General features: G+C 36.3%; 2 protein-coding genes across 2 annotated transcripts; both read left to right on the forward strand.

The window, feature by feature from the left end:
- The first annotated feature begins 10,183 nt into the window (after positions 1-10,183).
- Positions 10,184-11,143, forward strand: LOC148122550 (taste receptor type 2 member 123-like). Its single transcript, XM_087903915.1, has one exon. The coding sequence runs from the start codon at positions 10,184-10,186 to the stop codon at positions 11,141-11,143; it is 960 nt and encodes a 319-aa protein (XP_087760041.1).
- Positions 11,144-18,081: 6,938 nt separating this feature from the next.
- On the forward strand, positions 18,082-18,996 carry LOC125399416 (taste receptor type 2 member 116-like). The gene has a single exon (XM_048432849.3). The coding sequence runs from the start codon at positions 18,082-18,084 to the stop codon at positions 18,994-18,996; it is 915 nt and encodes a 304-aa protein (XP_048288806.3).
- The last annotated feature ends 892 nt before the right edge of the window (positions 18,997-19,888 follow it).

Here is a 19,888-nt window from a genome sequence, read left to right on the forward strand (position 1 = left end):
TTCTGGATTTTTGAGAGAAGGGCATGTTGAGCTTAATAACATTTTTATTTGCAATTACAGAGAATAATTCATATTGTATAGAACTCTAGAATTATTTTTCAGAAATCAAATGAAATATATGAATTGTTTTGATGCTGATGGTGTGTATGTGTGTGTGCGTGCACACGTGCTTTTGTGTGTGTGTGTGTGTATGTGTGTGTGTACTGCTTGTAAATAAGACAAAAACACAAACTACCTGCAGATAATTGTAGTGATAATAAATTTTCCTGGCAGATACCAGAAAAAATTAGGAAGCATTAAGAAAAATGCAACCTTAAAATCTATTTCTAATTTTTAATGCATGGTGCCAATGTGTTAGTTGACATAAAATATATTGGTGTTGAAGAATACTTATGGCATTTTCTGAGGAATGAGGCTAAGAATTATTCTTTTTTTTTTTTTTTTGCATTCCCCGCAACCCCTGCTGAATTTTAAGATGATGGTACTTGGTGACATCCATTTACATAGAGACCAGAGAAGGCAAAATCTTGCAAAACAGTAAAAGAGAATATGTATTTATTTGCATGCTAGCAAGTGAGACTTCGACTTTAACATTTTCTGTTGATGATTACAACTGTGGTAAGTATATGCGGTGCATGATTCAGAGTTCTTTTGCACTCTTTGGGGATAATACTATTTAATATAACCAGAAGTGAACTTGGCTTTGACTTATTTAAATGTTTCTTTCCCATTAACATCAATCATAGAGTGTAAAAGCACAGGGACTTTGCTGCCCACACACAAACCAGGTATTGTTTGAAATTTAGTACAGGAGGTTCTAAACTACAAAGAGTTTTGTAGGCTTTGCTTCATGTTTTTCCTAATTTAAAGCTACTAATGAGCACACATTTTACCTGGCTATTGACAGAATTTGCTTTTGGAAATTGTATTAATGTTTCCATAGCATTGTAAACCATTCTGGCCTTGTCAGCAGGAAAAACAAAAAAGAAAAAAAAAGTCCTACCGGGTAACGGAATTCTCACTAATCTGACTGTTCCCCAAACTGGCTTCTTAGAAGGAAGGAAGACATAGGTATTCATCCAGTTCACATAGTCAACCCAGGGTGATAAAATGGACAAGTGAAGATGGATATACATCCTTCCTGTGATGGCAGCAATCTTCAAACACCTTCTTTATTACCTGCCTCAGCAGATTTCATTTACTCAAGATAGACAAGTTATACAATCTCTCATTTTTCTTCTGAAATAGAAAGGTGTCATTCTGCTGCTGCTGTGGGAACTTCAGTGCTTTTGTGTTCTGAAGTTGCTATGGTAACATTACTAGACAATGAAACTAACATGAACCAACACAGGCAGATAAATAAATAGAAAATGTAACATAGAAGACCAAAGGAAGGATAATTTTTTTTGAGGCAGGAGTTCTGTGTGTAACAGTTCTAGCTGTCCTGGAACTCACTTCTGTAGACCAGGCTGGCCTCAAACACACAAGAGATCCACCTGTCTCTACCTCCCACTGCTGGCTGGAAGGAGTATTTTCTAAATGGTCAATTGTGACTATTTACCTTACAGAACTCTACATAGCATTACATCACTGATTCATTTCCCATTACTATCCCACTAAGTGATCAAGCATCCCAGTGAGATGAGACTGCATGGCAAAATGTTCCTAGATGTCATCACCATGGTCCACAGGAAGGCTGTGCAAACTGTGGTCTTCTTTACTTGCTCTCTGTCGTTTATTTTGTGTGTCTTCATACAAGGTTGAGCTCTGATAGGTTGTCAAAAGATCCAGTCCACTTAGGTTGCTGGAATACTAGTACCATTTAAGCTTCAAGCAATTAATTTATCCTGAGGTAAAAAAAAATGATGCTTTCAAAGGCCTATGTGTTGACTCTTTGCCAGATAAAGCCTTAGTTGAAAGGATGCATCTCCTTGATTTGTCAGAGACAAATGCCAGAAATAGAACAAAATGCAAACAAAAATATCCATAAGAAAAAGACCCATAGATATCATTTTCTGTTGGTCAATTACTGCTGGTAATGCTGCATGCTTTAAAGTATGGTTGATATATCCAGGGACACACCATTAGAGAAAAGTTATTTTCTCATTACCAGTTGGTATCATTTGTAAATAGCTGTTTGGCTATGATTGATATTCCATATCTACATCCCCCTGTAAATGCCAGGACACCTAGCTTGAACTTGTGCAGGCTCTATGAATGCTACCACAGCCTCTGTGAGTTTGTATGAGCATCAGTTCTGTTGCATCTGGAAAACACTATGGTCTTTGGAGTCATCTATCACCTCTGGCTCTTACATTCTTTCTACCACCTCCTTGCTCTCTGAGCTCCCTGAGCCTTGTGGGGAGGGCTTTGATGAAGAGACCCCATTTAAGATTGAATGCTCCAAAGTCTTCTCTGAATGACACTTTCATGGTGGTATCTTCTTGCTCACCATATTACAAAGTGGTTCTTCCCCGCTTTTAAAAATACAATAACTTCCTTGTTCATATTCTCCCACCTTCTGCTCCTCTTTTGGACCTTGGGAGCTCAGTCCAGTGCTCCAGTGTTGGTCTCTGTCACTATCTCCATCCATCGCCAGATGAAGGTTCTATGGTGATATGCAGTGTGGCTATAGGATAGGGCCATTTCAGGTGCCCTCTCCTCAGCAGCCCAAGGAACAAGCTGGGGACATCTCATTGGACACCTGGGAACCCCTCTAGAGTCAAGTCTCTTGCCAACCCTAAAATAGCTCCTTTAATTTAGATATATACTTCCCTGCTCCTATATCCACCCTTTCTCCATCCCTACCGTCCCATTTCCCCAAGCTCTCCCCATCCTCTCCTTCTCACTTCTACACCCCCGTCTCCCCTTACCCTCACTCCACCCCCACCCCCAATCTCCCATTTTTTTTGCCTGGCAATCTTATCTACTTCCAATATTCAGGAGGATAACTTTATGTTTTCTTTGAGTTCACCTTATTTCACTTCTCTAGGATCACGAATTATAGGCTGAATGACCTTTAATTATGGCTAGAATCCACTTATGAGTGAGTACGTACCATATTCATCTTCTTGGGTCTGGAAGTCAGGATGCAAGGGGTGCGTGCACCCACTGAGAAGGCAGGGCTGATCTAATGGGAGCTCACCAAGGCCAGCTGGACTGGGACTGATGGAGCATGTGATTAAACCGGACTCTCTGAATGTGCCTGACAATGAGAGCTGACTGTGAAGCCAAGGACAGTGGCATTGGGTTTTGATTCTACTGCATGTGCTGGCTTTGTGGGAGCCTAGTCTGTTTGGAAGCTCACCTTCTTAGACCTGGATGGAGAGGGGAGGACCTTGGACTTCCCACGGGGCAGGGAACCTTGATTGCTCTTTGGACTGGAGAGGGAGGGGGAGGGGATGGGGAGAGGGGGAAGGAAATGGGAGGAGGTGGAAATTTTTATTAAAAAATAAAAAATTGCTGGAAAAAAAGAAAATAAAAAAATACTTTTCTCTAAAAAATAGAATAACTTGCACACAAAGAATAACTTTATTAGGGCTTTTTCACACATTCTTATCATTGTGCATCTTTCTTGTTCATCCCTCTTTCACTCATCCCACTTTCCACCCCTTGAAGCCCATTTGGTAGTCTCCATCCTCACCCAAATAGTCCACTCCTACTTTCACATCGTGATTCCAATTATTTTCTCTTTCTTCTAAACACAAGTATGCAATACACATACATATAGATTTAAATATAATCAAATTCTGAATGAGAACATATGAGTATTTGTCTTATGAGTCTTCCTTATTTTGCTTAGCACAATAATTTACATTTGCACCCATTTCCCTGAAAGTATGATGATTCTATTATTTTACAGTTGTATAAAATGACATTGTCTATATTGTCTCATTGTCTTTTTCCACTCATTATTGAGGGACATATAGGCTAAATAGTACTTCAATAAAATGTGAATATGCATGTTTATCTGTGGCTCATTGACTTAGAGACCTTCAACTACATAGTCTAGGGTGATTTGGCTAGGTCATATATATTCATTGGTTTGAGCTCTGGGTTCCCTAGTGACTGAACCAGTTTAGGCCAGCCCAGCAGAAATAAAAGGCTCCTCCTTTCCTTCCGTTTTCAACAGCCTTTATTGTCCTTTGTTTTCTTGAAGACAGAAATGCTGATTGGGGTGAGATGGAATCTCAAAACAGTTTTAATTTGCACTTTATGGATGCTGAGGGTGTTGAATAATTGTTCAAGTATTTACTGGCCATTTGTTTTTTCCTCTCCTGAGATTATGAACCCATTTGTTGGTTGGATGATTTTGTTGGGAGTTCATTTTGTGGTTCTTAATGCATTTGATTAACTCTGTCTGTTACATAGCTGGCAGCATTTTTTCACTCTACTGTGCACTGTCTCTTTACTCTGCCAATTGTTTCCATTGCCTTGCAAAAGCTTTTTAATTTCAAATAATCTCATTTGTTACTTTTGTAGTTATTTCATGTGCTATTGGAGTCTTTTTAGGGAAGACTTTGTGTCTTTGTCTTTAAGTGATTAACCCATTTTCTTCAAGATGTTAGAAAATATTAGGTCTTATTTAAGGTCTTATGCCCTAGAGTGTGCTTTTTACTCATGTAGTGTTTAGTCTTGTCTATATCCATTCTAGGCTGTTTTTAAAATGTGATTGCATGATATAGTTTCAGATTAAGTTTTCTGATACCTCAGATCTGCTTTCTGCTAATGATTGTTCTGACTATTTGGGGGTATTTGTGTTTCCATGTGAACTTTATGATTGGTCTAGTTTTTTGGGAATTTAAGTTGGTTCTGAAGGGAACTGCGACAAATCTACAACTTGCATTTGATGATATAGCTTTTTCTCAGTCTTATTCCACTTATCCCTGAGCATAGGAGGCTTTTCAATGTTTTAATGTCTTCTTCAATTACTATCTTAAAGTATTCCACGGTATAGTTCTTCTATCTTTCTGACTACTTTTATTTTATTTACTATTTTATTTTTCTTGGAAGTAGTATATATAAATGGCATCAACTTTTTAATGAATATACAGAAGCCTACTGTTTTTTGTGTACTGAGTTTTCTATTCTTTTACTTTGTTCAAAGTATAAGATCTTAGAGTTTCTTATTGGAGGCTTTATCGTTTTTACGCATAGGTTCACACTATCAGGAAATGTAAATACTTTGCCTTTTTGTTTTTCTGTTTCTATTTCTTTCTTTTGAACTATTTTTCTTGCTAAAATCTTAAGCAGTATACCAAATAAAAACAATGAGAGTGCAAATGATTTTCCAGTGAAGTATATGCCCTTCCCATGAAACTAATTTGGTTATTGTACACAATCTACCTAATATCTTTGTCTGTGTTTGTGAAATGGTCTCCTACAGCCTAAGTTACTCTCAGATTCATTGTGTATTCATGACTAACTAAGCTTCAGATCTCCCTGCCTTCATCTCCTGCTAAGGTGTTCTTGAATAAGGTTTGCAAAAGATTTATTTCATCTGTGTCCTTTAGGGAAATTGGCCTTTAATTTTCTTTGGTGTTGTATTTTTATCCAGTTTTGGCATCAGGGAAATTCTGTCCTTTTTCTTTCATTTCATGGAATAGTTTGTGAATTATTGGTACAAATTATTTCCTAACGATTTGGTAGTACCCTAGTGAATCAATCACATCCTGGACTTTATTTGTGGAAGATTTTTATAACTGCTCCAAATATTGTTCTTTGTTACATATCTGTTTAATTTTTTATAATTTACTCTTTTAATTTTGGTAAGTCATGTTTCTAGACTTTTATTCTCTATTTCTAGATCAGCTTTTCGCAATCTCTGGATTGTAACCCTTTTGTCAGTTGCATATCAGATATCTTGCGTGTCAGATATTTACATTACAATTCATAACAGTATCAAAATTGCAGTTAAGAAGTAAAAATAAAATATTTTTATGATTGGGGTAGCTACAACATAAGGAACTGTATTAAAGGGTCGCAGCATTAGGAAGGTTGAGAACTACTACTCAATTTTTACCACTTTGTGTTGTGTAAGGTTTCTAAATTTTCCTCTGGATTCCAATGGAATTTATTGTTACTCTCCTCTTATGAGTTTGGATCTAATTTTATATTTTTAAAATCTTCTACTTCTGATAACAAAATTATTAGGTAATTAATATTCTGAATCAGGATTACATGTTATGAACTGTAAAATTTGGCACAGGTACTAGAGGTGCAGCTCTGAGTGTGTGTTTAGCATGCATGAAGTTCTGGGTTCAATCTCTGGGATTAAAATCCCACAAATGCAATCAAAAGATTTGATAACTGAAGTTATACAGCCTATATGAAGTAGTGAAGTGTTTTGCCTCTTTTAGAAACCCTTGGTAATTGTGATGAGATTCTTGAGACTGAACATCCATTAAGAGGTATTTATCAACCCAGAAGCATGTATAAAGTGCCAGCACTAATGATGTCTGCTCAAGGACTAAACTTGGAGGACATCTGTTTGGGTAATGCAAATCTATACCAATGTGCATTTATCCTTTATTTCATCCTTATATAATAATATATGTTAACCCAATATTAGTATGATAAAAATTTAACATGTTTTCTTGTAATTTTCAAGACTGTTGTAGCAATCAGTCCTCTTAGAGTCTGTAGTGACTGTATACTATTGGCCAAAAAAGAGTTAAAGTATTTTATAGACTTCAAGATCTTTTGATCTTGTATATAATCATTCCCTTTATTCCAAAGATCAGGAGATTGGGAGAAACAGGAGAGTTTGTTAGTTGTCAAATTGGTAAATTTCAACAATTTCAGGACTAGTTAAAGAACGTAACGTAAATGCATTAGAAATATCATGGGTTGGACAGGAGGCAAGACGTTTGAAGGAGGGGACCTGACATTCATAAGCTACCACAACCATTTAGTGGACTACAAAGTTTCTTGAGTTCAGATATTTAATCAAGTTAAAGTCTCATCCCTGCTAACTCCGGAGAATATGATTTTGACTCCTGTCCTTCGGGCATTATCATCTGCTAAGTGACAATGGATCATTGCTTACCCCAGGTTATATACCTTGGCATTCTTGTGATATAGTTTAGCATATTTTTCAGAAGAGTTTTGATATAACAGATAACAGTGATTAAAAATTACTAGCTTTTCAGGACATTGCAATCTCCTGGGTTTTATGGTTGGCCACTAAGCAGAAATGAGCTGCCTCTTACTGGTTTTTCTTGTTCTCCCTAATCATAACAGAGCCCCAGTGTGCAACTCATTAGTTTATAGCCAGTTTTGAGGACCTTACTGCTCATGTGCTGTCATACATTCTCTTTACCAGGAACACAGATACATCATCACTAAAAGGGCAAAAGGTGATTGCCCACAAATTTCTCACTATGATTCTGTATATTTAGATAGATGCATATGTATGAATGTATTTGTATTATAAAACATTGCATATTTGTCTTCATCTGTACAAGTTACACTAAGAATCTACATTACTAAAAATCTACATAGAAGAGAACATAATAAATTGACTTCTTTCTCTTCAATGATAATGACTTTTATACAGAAACTTTTCGATGATTACATATAACAACACATAGGCAGATGATTATAATTTTAGAAACAGAAAACAATATCCAAAGATACACAGGAAATTATGTCTGATTCACCACATTACCTTTGTTTGGTACACGCAGTATATAAAACATGTTAAAAATGACACACCTAACACAAAACTCATTGATGACTTCTCCTTCGTACAATGCTGGTTTTGAAATGGATAAACACTGCTCGTATATGCTGACTTACTTTTTCTGACTTTTGTACTCATTGTAAAGTACCCTTGGAGCTCTTTTCACCTTGTTTGAAAAAGGCTGTCCTTACCCTGCATGTGGAGTTCAAGTGATAGTCTAAGGTATTTCTGTCCAGAGTGAAAGGGATGTTCCTTCAGGACCAGTCCCTTGGGGCTGAGTGAAGCAAGACTTTTCAGCCCATTTATGAAAGCCCAGGAAGTTCTGTCTTCAGCTTTCACTCCACACAGTTAACCCTTATGCTTGAATTTGCATTTTTCTTTTCAAAGCTTATCCTTATGACCTAGAGGAGGTAAGCTAGAAGAACCATTGCATATTTGTGTCAAATGTCCCTGCAAGGCCAGCATTACTGCCTAGGCCACTAATCTGGAGTGGTATAGGAAGTGGTGGAATTTTTAAGAAGTAGGAGAAGCTTAGGAGAAGGAAGTTGAGTTATTGGAGGTGTGCCTCCAGAGGTGAGATTAGGTCTACAACTGTATTCTCTCATTCTGCTTTGTTGCCTCATGACAGGAGTAGTTCTGCTCTGTTACTGCCAGGCTGTTCTACCTTACCACACAGACCACAGAACAGTGGAGCCAAGTGATCATGCGCTGAAACTTCTGGACTGTGAGCCAAAAATTCCTTTCCGTTAAGAAAATCACATCAGGTGTTTTACAGTGCTTTCAGAGAACTAACAGGGGAGCATCCTATCTCTATGCTCATGGTATGTTTATTTCCATTTTTATTATTTTCTTAAAATTTGCCCATCTGGCCTAGTTTCATTCTCAATATCTTTCCCATAACTGTAGTGCACTTGTTAGTTTTAAAAAATATATAGGACTTACTCTTTTGCACAGTGTCTTTTTAGGGCACTATAAGAAATATAGTGTCAGTTTTTCACAATGAATTCTCCAAGTGTCCCTGGAGAATTAAGAGACTTGTTATTTTTGTTGTATGTTGTCATATGATATATTAATTTTTTTAGTTTAATAACTCTTAAATAAGGATGTCTGTAGCATGCTTTTTTCTTCCCATGTTGCAGGGCTGTGTATTCTGTTTCATTTGCCTTAGTGCTCAAAGTGGTGGTTACAGAGCATATGGTAAGTGGGGAAATGCGGATAGAAAGCTTTGGGTTTTTGATGCACATAAAGGAAAGTGCCAACTAAACAGGAAGAGGTAAAATTAAGGAGGATTCTTTCTGTTCAGAGAAAATCATTTACCTTAACAACAGCTCCAGGGACCATGTAAAAGTACCTCATTCCTATCAATGGAGGAACATTCCCAAAGATTATTGAGTAATTGCATAGCTTACATGTGATAGTAACTTAGATTTCTGTGTAAAACAATGTCAAAAACAAAATAAAACAAAACAACAACAACAAAAAACTATGAGGGGAGCTGTGACTTAGGGAAGCCAGTTTATGATCCCAGGTAATTGTGAGGTAAGTGTAAGTTGAAAGCCTGTCTAGACTATAGATTGACTTTTAAGGTCAGACTAAGCAACTCAGTGAGACTCTCTCACAATAAAAAGTATAAAGGTGGCTAGGGATATAGCTTGTCAGTAAGAACAGTCACCTGGAATGGGTAAGGATCTCGATTTATTATTAATCCTGTAATAAATAAAATAAATACAACAAAATTTTTATTTTGGTAAGCTTGACCTAGATGCGTGGTGATTGAATCAGTAAGAATTGCTGGAATGAAAACACAAGAGGGATGGATTTAAGTAAATACGTGCCTATGCTTGTGTGTCAAGTGCATATTGATTGATGCAAAGTAAAGGATTAGTATAATCTCTATGACATGAGCATAGCAGCAGTAATCTCTAAAGAGATTTTAGGACAATTTGGGTACTATGCATGAAGATTTTTGACCAATGTCTACATAGATTTACATATGTGTATATCTGTGTGTATATATAATAACATTTCTGTTCATTTATTTCATAATATTTACTAATAATCACATTGTAAACCATATTCCAATTCATAGTCCTTTAGTTACTATATGAATTATAATCTTTAATATTGCTCAGAACTCATTCAGGATGAATGACTAAAATGTGTAGATAGAGCAATAAGAAAATAATGCAAATAGATACACCTTTGTTTGTATGTGAGCAGATAAGATGTCACCATTTCACTCAACATGAAACAAACTCTAAACTGCTGGATGTAAGGCATGAAGTGTCTGGATGAAGAAGATCTGGGATCATTTGGAAGAAAAAAAAGATTTTCAGAAGAAATTGTGACCCAAGTCCTGGCAAATTTAAATGTTTCCTAGTCAGTATTGTGTACATAGAATTTTAGAGAGTTAATATTTAAAATTTTTAATAGCCAATTTACAAAGCTTTTAAAAATGTGCATAGTGATATTATAAATTGAAACCTATTTTCATAGACCATGAACAACCACCTATGGTTTACTTCTGCACTTACCTTATTTATAGAAATAGTAATGGGAACCTTAGGAAATGGATTCATAGCACTGGTGAATATCATTGACTGGGTCAAGAGAGGAAGGATCTCTTCAGTAGATCAGATCCTTACTGCTCTCGCCATTTCCAGACTCAGTTTTTTGTTGTCCATGCTCATTTTTATGTTGATATTCATACTGTGCCCACATTTGTTTATGGCTTTAGAAATGCTTATGGTGACTAAAATTGTTTGGACAGTGAATAACCACTTAAGCAACTGGCTTGCTACATGCCTCAGTGTCTTTTATTTTCTCAAGGTAGCAAATTTTTCTAACTCTTTTTTTCTTTACCTAAAGTGGAGAACTAAAAAAGTGGTTTTAATGACATTACTGTTATCTCTGATACCTTTGTTTTTAAACATTGTAGTTACACTGGCATGTATTCACTTGTGGATTAATTCATCTGAAGGAATCATGTTTTATAGTTTGAGGAATTCGACACTGCTTTCCAGAGCTCTTTTATTCACCAACTCATCGCACGTTTTCTTACCTACAGCCTCAGTGTTCATGTTCATCCCCTTCACTGTGTCCCTGGTAGTTTTTATCCTGCTCATCTTTTCCCTTTGTAAGCATATTAGGAAGATGCAGCTTAATTTCAAAAGATCCAGAGACACTAGCACCATGGCCCACATGAAAGCCTTGCAAACCGGGTTTTCCTTCCTGATTATATATGCAGTATATTTACTTTTTATTGTTATAGAAATTTCAAGCCTTGGATTGGTGGAGAACATGTTGATCATTTTGTTTGAGTACTCTTCTGGATTGGCTTTCCCTACAAGTCACTCATTTGTCTTGATTCTGGGAAACAGTAAGCTGAGACAAGCCATTCTTTCTATGCTACAGTGGGTGAGATGCCATTCCAAAGACAGAGACACCTTGGGTCCCTAATTAATTCCAGCGTTCATTATGTAGATTTTTGAGAATAATCAATCAGTTTACAGAAACAAGTGATCCAATACTGTAAATGGGAAAAGTAGGGCTCCTTGGGAGGTGTATACAAAGAAAGTGGGAGGAGAGTAAAGGGGAATAGCAGTATACAAGTGATCTTATAGAGAAAGAGATAAAGGGGAGCATTTTAGGGAAGGAGGAGAGAGGTAAATATAGGAGGAGGAGCTTGACAGGTAAAATACCATATGGAGGCCTGAAAAAGTCACAAAGAACATACCATTGACTATAAGAAAACCTAAAATTCAATATACATACATATATGCATACATTATGAGTGTGTGTGTGTGTGTGTGTGCATGCACACATGTGTAGTTTTAATGAAATTTTGTCATTGTGATGGGCAGCACTCCTTCCAAAATGTAGCCAAATACTAATTTAAAAAAATTCCCAATGCTAACCATGACTAGTCTTCTTTTGAACTAATAGCCATGGTAGTCTAAAAGATTCCTGGAACAGAAAGTTTATTGTATGTTTCAGTTGTTACCTTTGGTTATTGCCAGTGGTAGAAGGTAAGTCCTTATTGCTGAAGACACCATGCACTTAGAAACTGGGCCCAGAGCCCAGAGTTGTAACTGACCTATAACCCTCCTCCTTGAGTACTAGTTTTCAGTGTTAGAAGCCACCGTGTAAGATAAAGGAGGGAGGAAACTAACATCCCTACCCAGCTGTGACACCTGTGAATCACATCAACAACCACCATGACACAATAATCCAAAGGGTTTGGTAGTGGCACACATATCTTGTCATTAACTAACTGCTCTCTAATTGTACTTAAAAGTTTCCCAACAAGAGAGAAAACATGCCTAGTCCTGAGAAACTAGCTAACTACTCACCAACTAATAGCTAAGGAAATCATGATTATTTGAGAAGAATCTGCAAAGCCAGTTACTAGATCAGCATAATCCCTAACAACAATGTATGACCATTTGTCCCTAGACTCACAGATAAATGTAATCTCTACTCATCAAAATTTCTCTTTGCAGCAGTTTAAGATCACTACAGCAAAGCACAACAATTGAAATGCAGAGTTGTGAAGCCCAGTCCCAATGGATGCATCTAGAAAACACTCCCACACCCCAAACTCAGGGAATAATATGGAAGACGGGGCAGAAAATTTGTTAAGATTGTTGACTTAGGTTTTCTGTCCTGCCTGGTCCTGTTGCTGTTACATCCCAAAGAAATCACACAGAGGTCTGTACTAGTTATACACTGATTGGCTTAGTAGCTCAGACTTCTTATTGACTCTTATAACTTATATTAGCCCATTATTCTTGTCTATGTTAGCCATATGACTATGTTAGTGGCTTGGTACCTTATTTAGCAAGGCAGTCACATCTTGTTTTTTCTGTAGCTGGGTCACTACTGCAGAAAGAACTTTTCTCTTCCTAGAATTATTTTTGCCCCTCCTCTACTTCCTGTCTGGTCATCCTGCCTATACTTCCTGCCTGGCTACTGGCCAATCGGCATTTATTTAATATAAGTGACAGGGTACAGACCATTGTCCCCCAGCATAAGAGTCAGAAGATTAGGAACGTTGCTTTGAGGTTATGCCCCCTACTAGTACAATCAGAAGCTACATCAATTAAGTCTCATGAACATGACCACTTAAATGTCAGCTGAACAAGGAGGACACCAATGAACATGCCAAAGTGGATATGGAAAAGCCCCAAAGCCTCAGTTCTACAAAAAGAACAACAGGTGCTTCGTAAAACTGTAAATAGGTGAGGTAGTCTTCCCTAGGGGTGAGCTCACCAATTGATTATCCAGTGTCAAATGATCATTCCATAAAGCATAAATACTAGCAACATTATATGGACTGAACAGACTATATTTGGGATTATGTGTGCAAACATATATAAATACATGCTTGCATGCAACAACAACTGATGAAAAGTGGCTACAAATTTGAAGGGAGTGGGAAAGGATGTATATGTGGTTTTGGAGGAGAAGGGAGAAGAGGAAATGTAATTAAAGCACAATCTCAAAGCCAAACACAAAAGAGAAGATTAGAATATTGCAAACAATTATGCAATCTGAATCCATCACATTCAAGAGAACTGAGTCTTGTGGGGAAAAATTAAGTTGAAATTTTCATTGTGCATTTTCACTGTGTAACACACAAGTAAAGTGCAGAAAATATTTTGATTAAAAATCATTTGATAAGTATAAACTTTCAATATTTTTTATTATGAATTATTGTGCAAAACTAAAGTTTGCAAATAAATGTTTAGAATAAGAACTAACCAAATGCATTAAACCCTTAGCAAATACAGTTATGTATATCACCACTTCAGGATACTCCACACAGAACATGATCCATAATAGTGGCAAGATTATAGCAATGAAGTAGTAATAAAAATAATTTTATGGTTTGGGATCACCACATGGTGAAATATGTTAAGAGGATACAGCATTAGGAAGGTTAAGAACCACTGATCTTCTCTCTCCCAAGGTGGTAAGGGTTGGGGAGTAACTGCTGGAATACCAGGTCAGAGTCATCATCGTATCAGGACATATTGATTACATCATTATCATTGCCATAGACCTTGTTATCATTGTATTGTTCTGCTTCTTCCAATGAATTGGTATCAGGACAAGGTTAGATGAACTCCAAGACATGGAATGTTTATGTTATACTTAGGGAAAACACATGTATACGCACACACACACACACACACACACACACACACACACACACACTAAGCAGGCCCATACTAAAATTTTATTATAAAAGTTGTAACAAAACTGTTGTATTAGAAATGAGAAATAAATTAAGATTGTTGAAAGTTCAAATAATCTGAATACTTATGAAAATAATATTTAAAAATTAGAATAATGAGCCTATATCATCTATTTATTCATTATTTTTCTTGGGTTTTAGAGGCAGGAATCTCATTGTGTAGCCTTAGTTGGACTAATATTTACTATTTAGACTAGTTGGGTATGAAGTCATAGAGCTCTACCTGTCTTTGCTTTCCTCTACCTGCCAGGTGCTGAAATTAAAGCTGTGCACCACTTTGCCTGGCTGTGACTGTTTTTTGAGTAGTCTGTTACTTCATTCAAATGAAGAAATTTCAGAACATATTTATTAGGTAAATATGATTTGTTGGTTATACACATAATCAGAAAATATTTTTGTGGGATCATAATTACATAAAATTCCCCCTTTTTCCTCCCTGTAAATTATCCCATATACTTGCTCTCTTTGAAATTCAAGGGCCCTCCTTTTCATTAATCATTGTTTTTTTGTGTGTGTGTGTGTCTATATGCATGCATGGTTGTGTGCATTTGTGTATATGTGTGTGTTTATAAACTTATCAGGCTATATGGTGTTACTTGCATGTATGCTTTCAGGCCATACAATTTGGTATTAGATAACCAAGTGGTATGTTCTTCTCTTGAGAAGACTATTCATCCAACTTTATCAATGCTTAGTTGTCTATAGTTGTCTGTCTGAACATAAGGTCTTGTGAAATTTTACCCATTTGTGAGAGTATGATTACTGGTGTTTTCCTTGTTCAAATCATGTTTAGGCAGTCATGCTGATAAGACTTTATGGGTATAGCTTCTGATATTTCTAGGAGACATAATCTCAAAGTAAACACAGTTTCTCTGGCTCTTGCAATCTTTCTATCCCCTTCCTTGTAATGATCCCTGAATTTCAGGTACTGGAGTGTTTTGTAGATTATAAGTTGGGACTGGCATTCACAACTCTGCATTTTAATTGGTTGTGGTTTTCTATAATGATCTCTGTCCTTTGAAAAAAAAATTCTTGATGAGGGAGATGGTTTACCTAGTTATGTGTCAGAAATAAAAGATAAATTCGTGAAACTGGTAAAAATTGTTAGTTAATTGCAGATGTTGAGACACAGAAATAAATGCATGGTTATCAATTCTACGTGTAATGTTAAATCTTCAGTAAAAGAAATTTTATTTTAGAAAACATTTGCTTGCTTATTTGCATGAAAACCTTCTTCAAATTGTACAGTGTGTTCTTGGAATAGATTTTCTTACTCTCCCAGAGCCATTCTTGTATTCCTTTATTTAATTAGTAAATATAAATGCATGTTGAATATCTTTTATATGTGTTTTTGAATAAATTTTCACAAATTTTGTGATCTATGACATGAAAAATGAGTCTGCAATATGTTAATATGAGAAGACATATGTATGTGGTTATAATCTATATTCTTCATACATTTTAATGCTCATCACATGTAACATATTTTTCATATAAAGAAACTTAAATAAATTTTCTGGTTTTATTTACCTTTAGTTCACTTAAAAATCTCTAATTTGGGGGACTTCTTGGTAGGCAATCATCAGCCCTACAGCACCTTTGATTCTGGTGCCACTTCAGACACGTGTGTTAGGATGATGATAGATATTTAGACCACTTTTCAGGGTTTGAAAGCTGATTTTGATGAAAATACTGGTTTTTCACTGAAGCCCATGCCATAACTCACAGCCCAGGTGAGTAACACTGACTATGAGTGGTGAGAGAAAGTAGATAGGTCTGACATTACAGAAAAGCTGGGGATAGTTGGGGTGTATACATTCTGACAGAGAGACAACTACGACCACTTCTACAAGAAATGTCAGCATGTTCATTATGTTCCATACAGAGGAGGGGTTGTCTAGTCTTGGTAGGAGGTCTCTGTAAGTGAGCAGTCTCAGGCTGTAAACACCCAGGAAGAGGTAGCTGCAGTTGCTACATCTCATACTAGTCACATTGAGACTCCCAAGGAAAACTTTTCCATCCATCTCAGCCTTATTTGGGGAAAACTTTATTGCTCCTATGGGGCTGAGGAATTAGGATACTTGACCTGACTGTGCCCATGGTCAACAATGCACATTCACTCAGGACTTCACTCTCTCAAGGCTTCCTCTGCTCCCTACATGTCTGCAGATGTCCACAAAGTGGGAGGAGAACAGTGAAAAGGCTTGTAAGATTTGGGGAATCACAGCAAGGAATGGTTTGCTTTATAATTTGATTACTAACACTTAGTATAGTTAATATATGAAGCTTCTTGTGGGTGAATAATTGAACAAGAAATGCAAGTGACTTGTAAAGACACCTACATACAACAGTGGCTTATAGATGGCTTAAGATACTTCTGTCTGTGGAAATGCAAGTTGTCACTTTCTCATATGACCTGGAAAGAAAACTAATTTCCTGAAGAAGCTGCTATTCAGGTGGAACCTAAATGTAGCATTTCCTGTTCAGAATCAAAGGAGCCGTGATGGAGTCACAGGAGGCCTTCAGTGTTCAATGTGCCCTCCATAGGCTAGAGATGGAGAAGTCCAGGAATCTGCCATCTCAACATCTATTCTACAGGACCTCAACAGCAAGATTGTCTACATATCATTTTGTCTTTCTTTTTTCCAGACTTCATTTTTAGCTCATGGAAGGAGTTAAGTTAAAGGAAGCTTCTTGTTTTCATATGGATGAAAATTTTGTTTATATTTTTTTTAATTTTTTGTGAAATTCTGCTCTTGCTTCCCTGCTACTTTGTCTTCCCATGTCTTTCCAATAATTAAAAGAAAATTAATCTCATATAGTCTCCTTATAGGTGTTTACCTAAGCACATTTGCTGAAATGTGTATGGCTAATAATTTAGCTCTAAATCTTTTCTCTGTGTCTCTCATCAGTTTTTTTCAAAATTAATCTTACTTCAAAAAACTGAAGGTGTGATCAGTCATAAACAGTAGAATAACTATGATACATGTTTTTCTGTCATCTTGTTATGTACTGTTAATATTTTATTATTGGACCCTTGCTTATGTATTAGCTATTGAAGATGAAGGACTCACAAACACTACTTATCTCATATGTTGTGAGGCTGTCTATCTCATGTACCTTGGTGCCTATTAGTGAAGAATTGATATTGGAACAATAGAATGAAGGTGAATAAAACTATAGATCCTTGGTGTCTATGGAGAAATGTAACTTATAGGACAAGGGGCAAAGGAAAAGGAGGACTCTTTATGTATATATAGATAATTCATCTTAGTGATTGCTTCCTGAAACTATAAGGATATTCACACATGTTCTCATGCAGTCACACACAGTCTTATTTAACACAATGCAATCAATGTTCCATGATTGGCATTTGCTAGCATTTTTCAAACAACAAACAACACCTTAAAATTATCAGAGTGCCATGCATGAGCTTCATGAATCATAAATTTTCTGCACAGTAGAAAAATTATGGACCCCCAGTTTAAATGTGTGTGGATATTGGTGTGTGCATACCTTTGCATAAAATCAAATGATGAATATGTATTTTCTCAGCACTGAGCTTTTAACAAATATGATTTTCAAAGATTATTTTATTGTGGGCAGTTTTCTAGAAATGATTTACATACTGTGCATAGGTCTGGAGCATAGCTGGTTCAAGGTATTTAAAGACATATGGTACGAAGGAATTCCTAGGTACAAGTTCAGATTTTTCCTGCCTTATATAGGGGATATATAAAGAATATAGAATTTCTTTGTGATTTATCCAATACTCAGTGCCAGATTAACATCTAAGAGATCTGAGCAAAATGATGAAAATAAGTATATCTTTATTTGTATATTAGTGCACGAGATCAGCTTTTCCTTCATCAAAATTTGCATTGTCTCTAGCCTGCTGTATGTAATGCAAACCACATCTGGATGGAGCTCAGTACAGCTGTTAGGGAAAATGCGAGACATTTATATTGGAAAGTATGAAGTGATTACCAAGTCCTAGTTGCTCATTTGGTATTAGACTTGAAAGTTGTTTAAGGGAACATGCTATGGGGTTTTGAGAATTGAATATGAGCAGCATTTTTGTAGGATATGTTAATAAATCCTAAGCAGTGACAACAGAAATTGGAGCATTAGCTGGAAGATGAGTGGTGTCCTGAAGAACACATTTACAGTCATTCTGAGTGTGGAATTTGTAATTGGCAACTTTGGAAATATATTCATAGCAGTGGTGAACATCATAGACTTGGTCAAGAGAAGAAAGATCTCTTTAATGGATCAGATTCTTACTGCTCTGGCCATCTCCAGAATTGTGCTGCTGTGGTTTGTATTACTGAATTGGTATCTATCTATGCTTTATCCAGGAGGATGGATAAATGAAAGAATGATTGGGATAATAAACAGTATCTGGACAGCATCCTACCAGTTTAGTCTCTGGTTCGCTACAAGTCTAAGCATCTTTTGCTTTTTCAAGATAGCAAATTTTTCCAACACTCTTTTCTTTTATTTTAAGCTTAGAGTGAAAAAAACAGTGAGAGTGACCTTGTATGTGTCTCTGTTTCTCTTGTGTTTAAATATTATAGTTATTAATTTACCTGAGAACACCTTGATGACTGAGTATAAGGTAAATAAGTCTTACAACTTGAGTTTGAATAACCGACAGCATTCAACGTTATGGTTTTTATTTGCAAACACCATGTTTGCATTCATACCCTTTGCTGTGTCCCTGGTCACTTTTCTCCTGCTCATCTTCTCCCTGTGGAAACATCTGAGGAAGATGCAGCACAGTGCCCAAGGATGCCGAGACGCCAGCACCACGGCACACATCAGAACCTTGCAAATAATGATCGCCTCTCTTCTCCTGTATGTCCTTTTCTTTCTGTCTCTTGTTACTAACGTTTGGGGGTCTCTGCTTCTGGAAAAAGGGATGGTGCTTTTGTTCACACAGTCTTCAAGAATTGCTTTTCCCTCAGTGCATCCCTGTGTCCTGATTATGGGAATTACCAAGCTGAGAAAGGCTTCTCTCTCTGTGCTGCTATGGCTAAGATGCAGGCACTAAGACAGGGACCCTGAGGTGCAGAGAACCAGGGCTTATTTGTGTAGATCATCCTGCATACCTTAAAGGAACATTGGATCACAAAAATTCTTGTATTTAAGTTTGTTCAGTTTCTGAGTTTTATAAAAATGTATGTTTTCTTTTCAACTTGCAAAAGAGTCTTTGTAGAACATATAAAATATGTTAATTTTTAGATACTAATATTGTATAAATGTAGATCAGTTGAATGCAAGAAATGATTATATCAAACCTTAATTTTATACCAGTTAATTCCTTTTAAACATCTCAGAACAAGAAATATAAATATAGGATATGTATTTATATGTGTTTCCTAAAGTAGAACTTTGTAATTTTATGTACTGTGCTGAGAAAATCATGGAGAACAAGCCAGTAAGCTGTGCTCTTTCATGGCTTTTGAATCACTTTCTGCCTTCATTTCCTGCCCTGACTTCCCTTCATGATTGTCAATAAACAATAAGTTGCAATAGATCCTTTCAATTCCTAGTTGCTTTTGGTCACGTTGTCTATCATATACCTAGAAAGCAAACTAGTACACACTTAAAATGTATTTTTATATAGAAACGGTGAGTAAATATTATATAAGAATTGACATATAAGTTATGGATTCGTAGAAATAAAATATTCAGCTTGTCATTTAAAACATCAGATTCAACTTAGAAATTGCAAAATGTATTATGATACCACATACCTATATTTTACTAGGTTTGAAGCAAGCAGGTTGTCTTAGGAAAGAAATTTAGAGGAAGTTGTAAGTGATCTATATTAGACAAACTTGAGTGTCTTCTAGGCTTACATGTTGATAGTACTAATTAAATAGTACAAATGAGAGATAAACAAAATTAGTAAGTGAAGTTATAAAGAAAATAAGATGTTT

Source organism: Myodes glareolus, chromosome 3, assembly GCF_982192425.1.
Source record: "Myodes glareolus chromosome 3, mMyoGla1.1, whole genome shotgun sequence".
NCBI classification, from domain to species: Eukaryota; Metazoa; Chordata; class Mammalia; order Rodentia; family Cricetidae; genus Myodes; species Myodes glareolus.